At 40.5% G+C, this 13,592-nt stretch overlaps 2 protein-coding genes across 14 annotated transcripts in view; one reads left to right on the forward strand and one right to left on the reverse strand.

The window, feature by feature from the left end:
- Positions 1 to 3,315, reverse strand: part of DNAI4 (dynein axonemal intermediate chain 4) — an 82,303-nt gene extending 78,988 nt beyond the window's left edge. The window contains exon 1 of the mRNA XM_059375053.1: positions 3,168 to 3,315. Within this exon, the coding sequence (XP_059231036.1) occupies positions 3,168 to 3,214 (47 nt within the window). The 5' untranslated portion in view covers positions 3,215 to 3,315. The remainder of the gene's footprint in view (positions 1 to 3,167) is intronic.
- A 103-nt stretch (positions 3,316 to 3,418) lies between these two features.
- The window catches only part of MIER1 (MIER1 transcriptional regulator), a 59,280-nt gene continuing 49,106 nt past the window's right edge, over positions 3,419 to 13,592 (forward strand). For 2 of the 13 annotated variants that reach the window (XM_059375060.1, XM_059375062.1), the window contains exons 1-3: positions 3,845 to 3,919; positions 4,725 to 4,825; positions 7,479 to 7,555. In XM_059375060.1, the coding sequence (XP_059231043.1) occupies positions 7,485 to 7,555 (71 nt within the window). In that variant the 5' untranslated portion in view covers positions 3,845 to 3,919; positions 4,725 to 4,825; positions 7,479 to 7,484. Of the gene's footprint in view, positions 3,602 to 3,709; positions 3,922 to 4,724; positions 4,826 to 7,478; positions 7,556 to 8,841; positions 9,039 to 9,231; positions 9,306 to 13,592 lie in introns of those variants that run through there. The other 11 variants (XM_059375059.1, XM_059375054.1, XM_059375056.1 and 8 more) reach the window with 11 other exon arrangements.

Genomic DNA, 13,592 nt, shown 5'->3' on the forward strand with positions numbered 1-13,592 from the left:
GAAAACAGAGGATCACAACTTACTGGGACCAGGGAATGGTAGGAAAACGTAAAGGTAATTGACTCATTGCTGGAGACTAAGTGTAAACTAATTTGAAAGATAAAAACTCTCAAGGGTCCAGCCTCACAGAGGCCTACCATGACACCCATCAGGCTCTCAGGAAGAAGATCAGAGAAAAAACACCCTTATAATTCAGGGAGATAGGACATGACCATTGTAAAATATACCCAGAATGTTCAGTTTTTCTTAACAAAGGTCTACCCTCAAGGAAAACTATTTTGGCAGAGCCTAACCAACATGTGGGTAGAAAAATACACAATTCTAAGTCCCTCTAGACTCCTTGTTTCACCTGAGGAAAAAAATCTGAGAAACACTTATGAAGGTCACCGCCCAGGGTCAGAGGCCCATTGAAAGACTAATTACAGGATTACAGAACATTTCTTCTTCTCTCAACATATTACCACCACACCAACAGGTCTCCTGTACAATAGGGGATTGAAATGGGAAGAACTACAAGGTTCAGACTCCATGAAGAAGTCTCTAGGGGAACCTAAAAAGAGAGACAAAAACAAGGACACTAAAGGAAATTGAAGCCTCATAAGCCTACTGCTACAGCAAACACAGACTAATTCCTCGCCAGATAAACATAAAACCTCACACTAAAGGTTTACTTAACCAGTTCATATTACCTGATGCAACATGTTCAGCTTTCAACAAAAAAATTACAAACATATCAAAGGGCAAAAAATAGTCTGAAGAAACAAAGCAAGCATTAGTGCAGACTAAGACGGCAGAAATTTTGAAATTGTCAAGATTAGGATTAAAATAATTATGATTAATACAGTAAGGACTCTAATGGGAAAAAGTGGATAGATAACATGAAAACCCTAAGAAAGAATCAAAAGGAAATGAATGAACATGTAAGTAAGTATAATAGATGAACTGGACAAAGAAGTGGGATAAAAGCATTGAAGAAAGAGTGTTTGTTTTTACCACAATGAAAGAGTATTAAGCTAATGGGAAAGACCTAATACAGGTAAAATTGGAAAAAGTGGAAAATTGATAAGTACATGTTTTATGAGATCCTTTCTGAAAACAGCATTAAGTCTTAAAAGGAGGAAGATGAGAAATAACATATTAGGTCAAATCAATGGTTGTAAACGTTGAAGTCTGTGAAGTTTTGCTTTAACTGGATAACATGGCTATCTCAAAACATGAAGGTTATACCACTTCTTATCTCCCATCTGATTCTTTCCTTAATGGGTAATCTCTTATGAATTTGTCATTATTTAAGAAACTCCCAAGAGAATTCATGAATTCAACTTAATTTTACTTTGAGATTTCTATACCTGCAAATAAAAACAAAAACCCACAGGATGCCCAGTAACCAAGAATACTGAACTACATTATTCATTCACAGGTCAGCAAATATTGAGTGCCTTCTTCATTCAAGACAATAGCACTGAACAAAACAAAAATGTCTGCCCCATGGAGTATCATAGTTTGGGTGAAGACACAGTGATGAACAAGTACATTATATACCAGGTAGGGATAAGTTTTATGGGTAAGTTTAAACAAAGGTTGGGCAACTGGGAATGCTAGGAATTAAAAGTATTATTATTATTTTATGGGGGGTGGTTAGAGGACTTTTTGATAAGATGACATCTGAAGGAAATAAATGAGTCATGACACTATCTGGGGGAACAGTGTTCCAAAGAAGAGCAAGTGCATAGGCCTTAAAATGGGAAAAATAATGTGCCTGATATTGTTGTAGAACAATCAGCCAAAGGGGAAAGGTCCAAGGTGAGACCCTGTAAGACTCTGTAGTGATGTGAAATTTTACTCAGAGAAATGGTTAAAAAACTGAAGGGTTTTGAGAAAAGCACAGTGACTACCACGTGTAGGCTGTAAGACCATTTTTTTCCAGAAAGAAATGATAGAATCTGCTGACGGAGTGGGGCATTAGAGAAGTCAGGGGAAACAGCAAGGTTTTTTTTTACTCAGTAACTGGAAGAGCAGAAATTGTCATTTACTGAAATGGCAAAGACTGCAGAGCAGATAAGAGGGGGAAATTTAGTTTTGCATATGAATTTTGAGATGCCTATTAACTTCTAAGTGCAGATGTTGATTTCTTTTTTAAGTGAAGATGTTGATTTTCTTAATGTCTGGTTTTTGGAAGAGGAGCTGGCTAGAGATATAAACTTGTGAATCATCAGTGTATAGGTGATTTTTAAAGGCATAAGACAATAGTGAAGGAAAGGGGTTTAAAGACTGACCTCAGCAACACTCCAATATTTAGATACGGGAAAGAAAAGATACCAGCAAAGTACTGTGAAAAGAAGGAGCCATAGAACAAGGAGAGAACTAGGGAGGAGGTGTCCCGAAACCAAATGAAGTGATTTAAAACTGGAGAGGTTGAAGGGTTAAGAAGAACAGCCATTGCATTTCGATGGATGCCTTTTGCTGACCTTCACAAAAACTATTTTGGTGGAGTGGTAGGATGGAAAAAAGACACTGAAAACCATATTCAAGAAAGAATGTAGGGCGCCTGGGTGGCTCAGTGGGTTAAGCCGCTGCCTTCGGCTCAGGTCATGATCTCAGAGTCCTGGGATCGAGTCCCGCAGCGGGCTCTGTGCTCAGCAGGGAGGCTGCTTCCCCCTCTCTCTGCCTGCCTCTCCATCTACTTGTGATTTCTGTCAAATAAATAAATAAAATCTTAAAAAAAAATGTAAAAAAAAAAGAATGTAAATTTCTCTCCCAAGAATTTTCAACAATTTCTGTTAAAGAAAGATTAGCTCGGAGGGAGACTGGAGGAGAGACGTTGAAGCTCTGTCTGATAAGAGAACAAAAGTTCTCTGGAACTGTGGGAGAGTGGATGAATGAGAAAACTTTAGTGGTTCACTGAACCTGAAAATTCAAAGGGGCAACCAGCATTTCGCGGCTAACAACTCCAGGAGTGTAAAGGAGGCTCTCAACAAAGCAGTTTGTTCCCGGAGAGCAAACACAGCAGTTGAGGGTTCAAACAGTCTGTACTAGGTCAAGTTAGGGGACACTGCCGCATGAGTGCTTCGAAGGCTGGCTGAACCGAGACGCAGAAAGAGACAGGATCTAAAAGGGCTCCCTCCGGGACCCAGGAGGATGGACTAAGGTTTTAGCGCCGAACTTACAACCAGAGGTTCTGCTGCTTGCGGCTGTTTACTGGAGAGACGGGCATGGTGGCGACAGGCTGTGGAGTGGTCGGCCACCCCCTTCCCTAGCTGCTTCTGGAGTACCGGTACCCCAGCCCCCGGCGTTAGCGGTTCCGGCTGAGGCTCGGGAATGTTTGCCGGGCGTCATGGAGACAGAGGAGACCCGGCTCAACAAGCGGCCGCGCGGTTGGCTGGCGGCTGGAGACCGAGGAGGAGGGCGGAGGCGGAGGGGAGGGCAGAGGGTTGGTGGAGCAAGAGGAAGCTCCGGACGACGACTAGAAAAAGGAGGCGGGCGGCCCGGGCCCCAGGCCCCTCCCAGGTTCTGAGTCTCCCCGGCTGCAGGCGGATGGATGGGGCTTCTTCAGGCGGTGGCGGCAGCAGTGAAGGTGGCGGCGGCAGCAGCGGCAGCGGCTGTAAGTGCAGCCTCCATAAGCCATCCCTCCTCTCCTGGTCCTGATTGGGATGAGGGGCTCCTAAAGTGTCCCGGGTCCCCTTTCTCTCCTTCCCCTCCCCCATGGCAGAGTACCGCCCGGAAGACCCTTAACTTCCGGGGAGGGGCTGCAAGAGAACGCGCCCGGCTGGCTTCCCCTCCCGGAGAGCGCCGGCCCCCCAAGGCGCATGCGCAGCCGCCCTGCACGGCGTCCCCCCCGTCCCAGCTCGGTCTTTTGCTTTGGCGGTGGCGGCGGCGCGGATCTTCCCCGGCTTACGCGGCGCGCCGGGAATCCGCTGCGGTGTGAGTTCGTCTCGCCCAGTTCGCTCCCGCCCCTTTCTCCTGTCGGTCCCCGAATCCGGGCGGGGTGGGGCTAAACTGACCATCCCCCTGTGGCTCCGCCTCTTTTCCACTTTAGCTCTGGGTTCGGTCCCAGCCTTTGGGGAGGTTCCTGCTCGCACCGCAGTCCAGGTGGTGAGCGAGGTCCTGGGCGAGCCGACCCCATTCGGAGAGACTGAGGGAGGGAAGAGAGACTGGAAGAGGGCATTAATATGAAGGAACGAGGTCCTTCCTGTCCGTGGGAAGATCCCTGGGGGCACATGCCTCCGCAACCCCCCCCCCCCGAAATGGCCTTGTTTTTGCAGCTTTTCGTGGAAAGATCTCTGGCTTGGATCCCATCTCTGGTCCCCGTTTGCTGTGTGACCTTGGGCGAGTCACTGCCTTTCTCCGCGCCCCTGTTATCCCCAAAGCTTCCTCCAACGCTAAAACTCTTAATTTTGCAGAAAAGCTTATGCAGTTAGAAGACTGGCCGTCTACTGAGGCCGTTTAGCCCAGATGACGTGGAGTTGACTGAACCTTCTTCAATCTTGGACGGAAGGAGGCGACCTATTTATTGGGTCGTTATTATTCCTTTACCATCGGTTACAAATTGCATGTCTCAAGACTCATTAATGTTTTTCTAAAATTGTCATGGGATCCTTGTCCTAATTCCTGGTCATCTTTTTTAAAAACTAGAGACAGGCTGAGAATTAGAGACATGGTGAGCTTGTGGTGGTATCATCATCTCTGGTCTCGTTACTACTGAGGCTCTCTTTCCTTTGATCCAGATGGTGTGGTGGCTCGATTCTCCCAGTGCCTGGCTGAGTTTCGGACGTGGTTAAGAACCAACTGGTTGAGGTTCAGTGCAGACAAGACGGATGTGATGCTGGTAGGCAGGGGCACACTTGGAGATTAAGGGAGGGAAAATCCAAACTCCCTCAAGTAATACAAATATTACATTACTCTTGCTGTATATTCCAGTGTTTGAGAACTGATGATGGGCCAATAATGTTCAGAGTTTGGGTGAGATAAAAATAACATGTCAACAGTCTTAGGACTTTAAAAATAACAGTTTGTTATAATCCGATAAAATGGGGCCACTGGATAAAACTCTTTATGTAAAAATTATGAAAAAAATCCAAACTGTTTTTTGAAGTACCAAAAGGCTATGTAAGTGTTTTGGGGTGGCATTAATAATAAAAACCAACTAACAAAAAGATGATGCTGATTCTTGCATAGATGTGGGGCTTCTGAATGTAATGCATTACTGCTTTGTAACCTGCATTCTGCCTACTAAAGTAAAGGTAAACTCAATTTATCAGAAACGTCCTTTTTAGGTATTTTGGTATTTAGGTATTTTCAACCAAATTAGATATTTATCAGTTTTTACTTGCATATCATGTTTAGGTTGACACTTTCAAATAAAAATTTTAGTAAATAGTTTACCAAATAGTCAAAAGGGACTCATGAACTCTGAAAATGGTTAGATAGAGAGTTTGTTTTTAGGGTTTTAAACGCATTAATCTGTTTCCTTCAAACAGGTATAGAGTTTAAATTGTTAGAAATATTTTCTTGGAGCATTCTGAGAGGTTCCTGAGTTGCATAACATTTTGTTTATGTAGTATAGGTATATAGTACTTATATTTGAGTCCGGTATTGGTACTGAATAAAAGGTTCTATTTCTTAGGTATATGTAAATTATGAGACTTTTTAATTTATCGGTTAGTTTAAGTACTGGTTGAAGTAAAATTGTGACCTTAAAATGCTTTTGTTAAAAGCAAAATAGTAACTGAAGGGTGTGTGTGTGTGTGTGTATTATATCCTCTGTAAAAATGTTTAATAACTTTAATGATTTAGTAAATTGCTTAAAAATAACTTCCCAATATAACAGCAGTTTTGAGAAGCTTAAATGTGGTGAAAGTTAATGTTAGTTTGCCTGAAAATAAGGAAGCATTTAGGTGGGAAATGGGAGCTCAAGAGGCATTTATTCAGGCTTTGTATAGTGATTTTTTTTGTTGTTTGTTTTGTTTTGGGACATTAGCCACAAACCTCACATAGGATTGGAATTAACCACACTTTTAAGTTTAACTTTAAATACACAGTTCTAACAGAATACCATTTGGGAGATCACATAATAATCTAATTATTTTAAACAGCTGGTAGGTATTGGTGAATTTTCTCATACCTTTAACTCTGTCATGTCTTGTTTTTAAGTCTTCTAGTATCAGTAGGTATTAAAGATTTATATTTTGTTAACCCAAGTATAAATAATGATTGTTTGCACTTAAATACAAAGAAGAAATTTGTTGAATTAATCCAAAATGCTGAAAAACTCAGGGAAATGGATGGAGGTAACAAGGAGATAGATTCTGGTTTAATAAAAAGGAGAATGTTCCAAACAGTTTTTTTTCTGAAAGAGCAGCCTCTTCATCAGACAGTAAGTCATTGGAGTGTTTTAGCAATGGCAGAAAACCCTGGTAGTGGGGACATGTGAGGGATTCCTACCTAGACCAGGTAGAAATTGACTAAAAGACCTCTAAGGTCCCATCTAACACTAAGATTCTGTGGCTAATGAATAGTTAATTTTTACATATTTGATACTGAGGAGATAAGCAAGAGATTTTGAGAAAGGCTGCTTTCCTTAAGGTGGCTTCTAAAATTTTGAAAGACAGTATATCATGAGAATAAAATGGGAATAAAACCATACTGAATTCATTAGTAATGTGTTACTAATGACTTAAAATATTGGAGCTGTTTCTCTTTATTTTTAGAATATCTGAACTTAACACTGAACTCACATTTATTAGCAAAGGGAAGAAAAAAATGTAGAGGGAATATTTTCCCCAAATGATAATTCCACTTAAAATTAGTAAAATGATACATAATTCTAATAAACTTGAAAGCCATTTGTCAGCAAGAGGGATACACAGTCAAATAGGTGCCAGATTTGATTTTCCTGACAATTTCAGAATTCATTCAGTAGCATAAGGACCATGGTCCTCGGCTTTTTAATCAAAATCAAAGAGTAAATGGGTTTAAGCAAGTGAGTTAGTCCTGTACTTTGTGCTTTGGCAACACTTTCCGATTTTCTTTTTGTGAACTAGCTAAATTTCATATATTAGCTTTGGTAGTTAAATGGGCAATCCTCCTTTATCCCCATGGTATTATAAAGCCTGAGTTTCTACCTCCAGGCCCCTTATTCTGTCTTTACCACCCCAGATCTATACACATTAATTGTTCTTTGCCTTCAGCTGTTTCCATCAAGCACCTCAAAGGCAAAACTATATAAACACAAACTGACTTTTCAGAAAATGATTTTTATTTTGAGTCTGAAGGACTAAGGTAATTCAGTAGGGTAACTCTGTGCCCCTATGCCAAAGTATTTAATCCCCCAAGGAATCCTGAAAAACACTTTTATAGTATAAGTATTCTAAAAAAATAAAATGAAAATACTGTACAGTACAGTTAATGGTAAAAAATTGTTTGTAGATTTGGGAACCTTAAAGTTTTCCTTTCTCTTCTTTCCCTTGCTTTTCTTTCAGTAGAAAATGTGCATCAGATGTTTATGTTTAATTGGTTTACAGACTGTCTGTGGACTCTTTTCCTGTCAAATTACCAGGTAATGTCCTTTCACTTAGCAGCTACTTCATATGCCTATAAATGCACAAATTATTCATGCACAAATTATTGGACATAAGAATTTCAAGTTAATTTTGAATCTTTGGAAAAAGAAACTGTTTAATAGAGTCTTTAATTTTAAGGGAATACAAATAATTTAAGAAAACAGCCCATACTGCATTATAAGTTAATTATTAAAGAAAAATTGTATATGTACACATTTATGCAGTATATTGTAGTGCTGGCATCGCATTATTTGGAAGGAATGACTTTTTATATTTGACTGGTTGATTTGTTGATCATTTTTTAAATTGCATTAAGAACCCTTGAACATTTGGGGTAAAACGGTCTTTTTGAAATTAAGATTTTTAAACTCCTGGTTTAGTAGAATATGTTAGTGCATGTTTTAATACCACCTTTGCATTAGCCAGTTTCTGCCTTAGTAATGGAAAGGAAACATGTTTGTTATTTGTAGCCATTGGCCATGCATTCATTAGAATTGGCATCAAGGCCAATTGGCAGTTCTAGGCCAGTATTTTAAAATCTTCAAGTTACTGCCATTTCAGGCATTGCACATAAGCAGCTTTTCCCTCTATGCAGTCAATTCAGAGATCCATCAAAGAGCAGCTTTTTCGTACTCACATTTTGAAATTTTCTCTAGTTGTGCAAAATTCAAACGTTGCACAATTATGTTGCTCCTGGCATCTCAGGAAGTATGTGTGGGGAAAAGCAAATGAGATGTGAGGATGGCAGAGTACCTATCCACAGCCCCTTTTCTTAATCTCTGCTCTGACCTGTAAAATTTGGGGATGTGGGATTTTACATTTCCTGTCGGGAATCAACCAAGAGAGATACTTGTCAAGAGACAGCCGCTTTTAAAGCGCGCTACTTTGCGTTGTTGCCGTTGTTGCATCACAGCAACATCCGTTTTCCAGCAAATGCACTTCGAAAAGGCCTACATGTAAAATATAACGTATCTTTTCCCTGCAATGTGAGCGCTGGACGCAGCTTTTTTGGCACTTTTCCTTGACCTGTCTGGTCCCCTTAGGGCCCTCTCCAGCTTGGAGTCCTGGATCCGCTAGCGCAGGGGAGGCGCCCCGTCCTGAGATGCCCACCTCCCCCCACCCACTACACCCACCTTGACTCCGCCCCCTCCGCGCTCCTCCCGGGGAAGGCTGCCGCGGGACCGCGCGCGCGCGCGCCCCTCCTTCCGCGCGCGCGCGCGCGCGCGTTCCGGCCTTTTCCCTCCAGTCCAGCTCTGCCGGGGCGCCGCGAGGGGGCGGAGTGGGGTGTGGTGGGCGCGTTCGGGCGGCTCCTGCGCGTTCCCGCCGAGACAGCGGCGGCGGGAGCAGCAGAGACGGCGGCGGCGGCGGCGGCGGCGGCGGCTGGAGTCCCGTTGCCGAGTCTCACATCCGGGTTCTGGCCGTGACCCAGCTGCGGCCGCCGCGGAGATGTGACCCGTCAGTACGGCAAATATGGCGGAGGTAAGGGAGCGAGCTCCCCCTCCCCGTCCCGGAGCCGGGCGCCCCTGGGCCCTGGCCGGGGAGGAGTGGAGTGGGCCTGGCTAGGAGAGGCCCAGCCCTGCTGGCGCCACTGCCCACCTGTTGTCCGGAACAGGCCGCGCTCTGGGCGGGAGCTTTCCCTGGAACTTAGTTGGGATGGGTCCGGGGGTAAGAGGAAGCGGAGGCGTAGTTGGACTTCGGGAGCAGTTTGAAGGGTCGAGTGCTGCGTAGTAGTGCGTGCGGAGAGAGGTGAAGGGGAGTGGGCGCCCGCGGGGCAGGGACGTCGGTGGCGCAACTTCGCCGGCCGGTGTTAGGGGCCAAGAGAGGAGCTGCTGCTTCCTCTTCTTGCGAAGTTTCTTCCCTCCCTCGCCGAGATGCTGTTGCGCCCTTCCGCGTAACCCCCACCCGTTTGCTCCTGACATCCAGTCTGTTAAATGGGGAAAACGTAAGGCAGAACGGCCTTTAACTCTCGTTTTCCCGATGGTGCTAAGATTTGCGTGGAGAAATAAACATGGCCTTTCTCAGGCCGGTCTTTAGGTTGGGGGAGTCTCCCTATATCTCTGAACAGCTCATTCCTCCTCAGGGTAGAACATTCTTTCTTCACATTTCAGAAGAGTTACTTTCTACCTTTCTCTTTCTTCACTTTCCAGGCATTTCTCCCCACCCCCCCCTTCATATTAAGACTATCTATTATTGTTTTTCTCTTCTAATTTTTTTCCCCTTGTAGAAGATTTCTTTTTCTCTTTTTCCAGTAAACGGGTCACCAAAGCCCCCTTTTCTCGGTGGTAATTGTTTTACGTCTTTGGTCTTCAAATCGTGGCGAACAACCACTCTTAATGATTGTTTCGAACTTAGTGTTGTGCCACTGGAGATTTAAATTTTTTTTCTGATTTAAACCACATATTTGATTTTTTTCTAATACTTTTCCCCGCTTACCGTCAGAAGAATTCCGTTATTCTTCACCCCCTGGAGTTTAAGAAGTGATAGTATTTGGGGTTTTAAGTCTTTTTGAGTCAGAGCCTCACTAAATGTTAAGGCATTTCCTTGTATGAATTACCATTTTCATGGTCTCGGAGACACCCCAAAACAGATTCAGGAATAGGTTTTTGTTTTTGTTTTTTAACCATCCAGCCCTCAATTTTTGTGTTCCTTATTTGCTAAATGAAGTCAGTGGTGAGTTAGTTGGTAATACCATATTATCTCCTTCTTAAGCCTTGGGATAGGAAACCGTGTAGATTATGGAAAAATACTAATTTTTGACGCTTCTTATGTACCTGTTGAGTAGAAGGTCCTTAAAGTTAGCTGTTTTGTGCAGATGCTTTTAGGGGTGCTCCTTCTGCTTTCCCTATGGAAACTGACTTTATATTAATGTAGTGGAGTATTTGCTATTAAAGGAGCAAATTTCACTATAGCAGGACTCTTTGCTGCCAGTAATCTTTTTAAAACATTTTAATACTTTTGATTTAAAACTAAATTTAGATCTTAGGTTTATTTCCATTTCTTTTGTTCTTTGTGGTTAAAGAATTGTATTTCAAGGCATATAGATTGGAGAAAACATAGTACTTTGTATTTCACTTAAATGTGAATGGATTCATTCAACTGGGCTGAAACAATTTTAGTCCTGGTAAAATTTTAAGTGTTTCTTTTTTTCATATGTAAGAGAGGGAAGGGGGTCATATGTGGCTGAATTTATCTACATTTTGTCAAATAGTTTTCAGTGGATTTCCTTTTCAGTGAATGCCTATTAAATAAGCAACACTGTGATAGGTGATAAGGTTTCTTCCCTGGTGGCTGCTTACAATGGTTTGAGCTTTAAGTTCTGTAGTCATATTTTAAGATAACCTATTAGAGAAGGAAAATAACTTAGTTTGCAAATACAGTAGGATTAGGTTTTTTAAGAAACTTCACCCATAAATTTAACTGTTCGCACACAGAATACTTAATATGTAAGTAGTAGTATATTAATATTTTTCTTGTTTTAGAAGTTAAAGATGATTGCATTAATATGAGAGGAAAAACAATATTTTTAGCCAGTAATTATTTACTAATGTTTTCAAGGATATGTTATAGTTCTCTAAACTAAACTTGGAGAATGGAACGCTCATGTTCAGTCAGAACGCATGGATAGTTCAATTTCGAGAAGAGAAGACCTTTAAAAGAAAAAAAAAAAAGAAGAAGAGAAAACCTGAGCTTTGTTTTCAGTGCATTTATTTAGTAACCTAAAATCTTAAAGAAAAAAAAAATTGTCCTTTATAACTCCAGTGGTTTTATTTTTAGTGAATTTGGAGGAAGAACGGGGGATCCTTCTTCATCTATGTCCCACAAAAAAATCTAAAGCAAGTGAAAAGTAAAATTAATTTGTATTTTTCTGATCTCAATATTTTAGTAATTAGGATGATTTTAGAGACTAGTCATTTTAAAAAATTAGGTGGGGAAATGCTTGGTGTATAGAGTTCTATTGTGTGAGCTCTCAGGAGATTTGTTCTTTATGATGCCAATATAAGGTATGTGGTAAAATAAATCATGTCTCTTGTACTTCTAGTTAAGTAGACTTGAACATTGAAGCTAACTGGTGAAATGACAGAAAGTGCAAAGCAACAATATACATTTATTTGTTAAATCTTAGGGGAAAACAAGTTATTGAGGAAATATGTCTCTGGAGAAAAATGTAGATATTATATTTCTGGGTTTTTTTTTATTGTTGTTATTTTTTCCATAGGAGAATGACCCTGACCTTGTTTTTTCCCAAGAAATGTTTAATTCCTGAATACAAATTGATTTAGATGTAAATAAAATATACTACTTTTTCACATTTGATCTGATCATCTTAGGCAGTAGGAAGTATATATTTAATGGTTCCTCAAATTGTGATAACATTTAAAACATATTTAATGTGCCTAAAAGAAATGGTACATACTCCCTTTCTTAATAGTTTTTGGTACTATTTCTCATTACTTATCCCTTAGAATTATTTATCAACCTTCTAAAAGGAGGTTCTCCTAGTCACACTTAAATTACAGGGTAGTTGCAGTTTTACAGCGGCAATAAGAAAGAAAGCGTAAGAGGAAGAAATCCTTGATCCTTTGGGTTTTGTAAGGAATGTGGTGTAGGGACCTTTGGGAATGAACAATTTGTCTGTTATTTCAGAGTTTGTAAACACAGAAGGGACTTTTCTTTTCCAGGGGAAAAAAAAAAGCCACAGCATAGTGCAAGACCTATCTTTTCATCTCTGCTGTATTGTTACATAAAGAGAAAAAAATTTAATGAACTTCTTTTCTGTATTTTAAGTATTTAAAATTTTTCAGAAATGATGTACATAATCTGTTTATTCACTATTACATCCATTTGTTTGTTTCTCTTGAAAACAGATTGCTTAGTGGTTTTTAGTGTATTTGAATTTAATTTTTTAAGGAAATAGGATCATCTTGACCGCTCTTCTTGATAGTGTTAATTTCAGTTGTAAGCAAAACTTGTTTCTCTGCAATGAATTTAGGCCTTAAATAATTCTCTGTAGTGGTAGTGAATTTTTTTAATATTTATACTTCAGTGTATTAGGATTTATCCAGAGTAATCAAGAACACCAATGTATGAGAATCTAATAAAGTTAATTCAGAAGGAGTGATAAAGTACTTGGTAAGGTAGGAAAGGTTAGCTGGAGGAGATACAGAAGTGGATTACTTTTAGAGACTTTTTGTACAGAAGACTAATCAGTTTCTCAAATCAGAAATAAAACACTGCCCCCCAACAAAAAACAAAAAAGAAAACCCTGCCATTGAAGCAAGAAGCTTAATAGTAAAAGCAGAAAAGTAATCACATATATAGAAATTTCTTGCTTGAGTCCCTGTATATTTCAAAAGATTCACAAATCTTTTCAAAATTCATTGCAGTGATTAAACTGTTAAAGTACTGGTCATCACTGGGGACCCATTCTCTTTGACTTATTCTATGGCTTTTAAGAATGACTTAAAATTATGTTTGTGTAGATAGGAAATTCATAAAGTAGCACCCTCCAGAAAGCTTTTTGCAAATAGAGATCATTTTTTTCCAAAAGTCCTAGATTGAAAAAAAAAAAAATGAGAAGAGGCTATTCAACATATCCCATCCCTTTAGCTAAGTATTCCTTAGTAGTAATATGTCTTTTGAGGAAATCATATTAAAAGTAAAGAACTTAGATCTCAGAGGAAATTGAACTAGAAGGAGTCTAATTCTATCTTAGGGAAAATGAAACTGAGCAGAGTTAATGTAGTTTGTCCTAGGTTGTACATTTAGGCTGTGGTACAATTAAGAGTGGGGCCTAGACTTCAGAATTCCTAGTGTTTAATAATAGCAATTCATCCTATGAATTATTATTACTGTAGTTAGTTTGCTAGTTTTACCACCAAGGTTTTCTTAATCTTTTTTATGGCCCAGAATTCCTCAGGGTTTGAAATAAGTGACTTAGTTTTATATGGAGGAAGAGAAATGGTGAGCACGGTTCCCCAGTCTTCTCCACCTGGAGAAGGGCCTCTAACTCCTTTCTGGTTTCTATCCCCGTAA

Source organism: Mustela nigripes, chromosome 14 (assembly GCF_022355385.1).
Source record: "Mustela nigripes isolate SB6536 chromosome 14, MUSNIG.SB6536, whole genome shotgun sequence".
NCBI classification, from domain to species: domain Eukaryota; kingdom Metazoa; phylum Chordata; class Mammalia; order Carnivora; family Mustelidae; genus Mustela; species Mustela nigripes.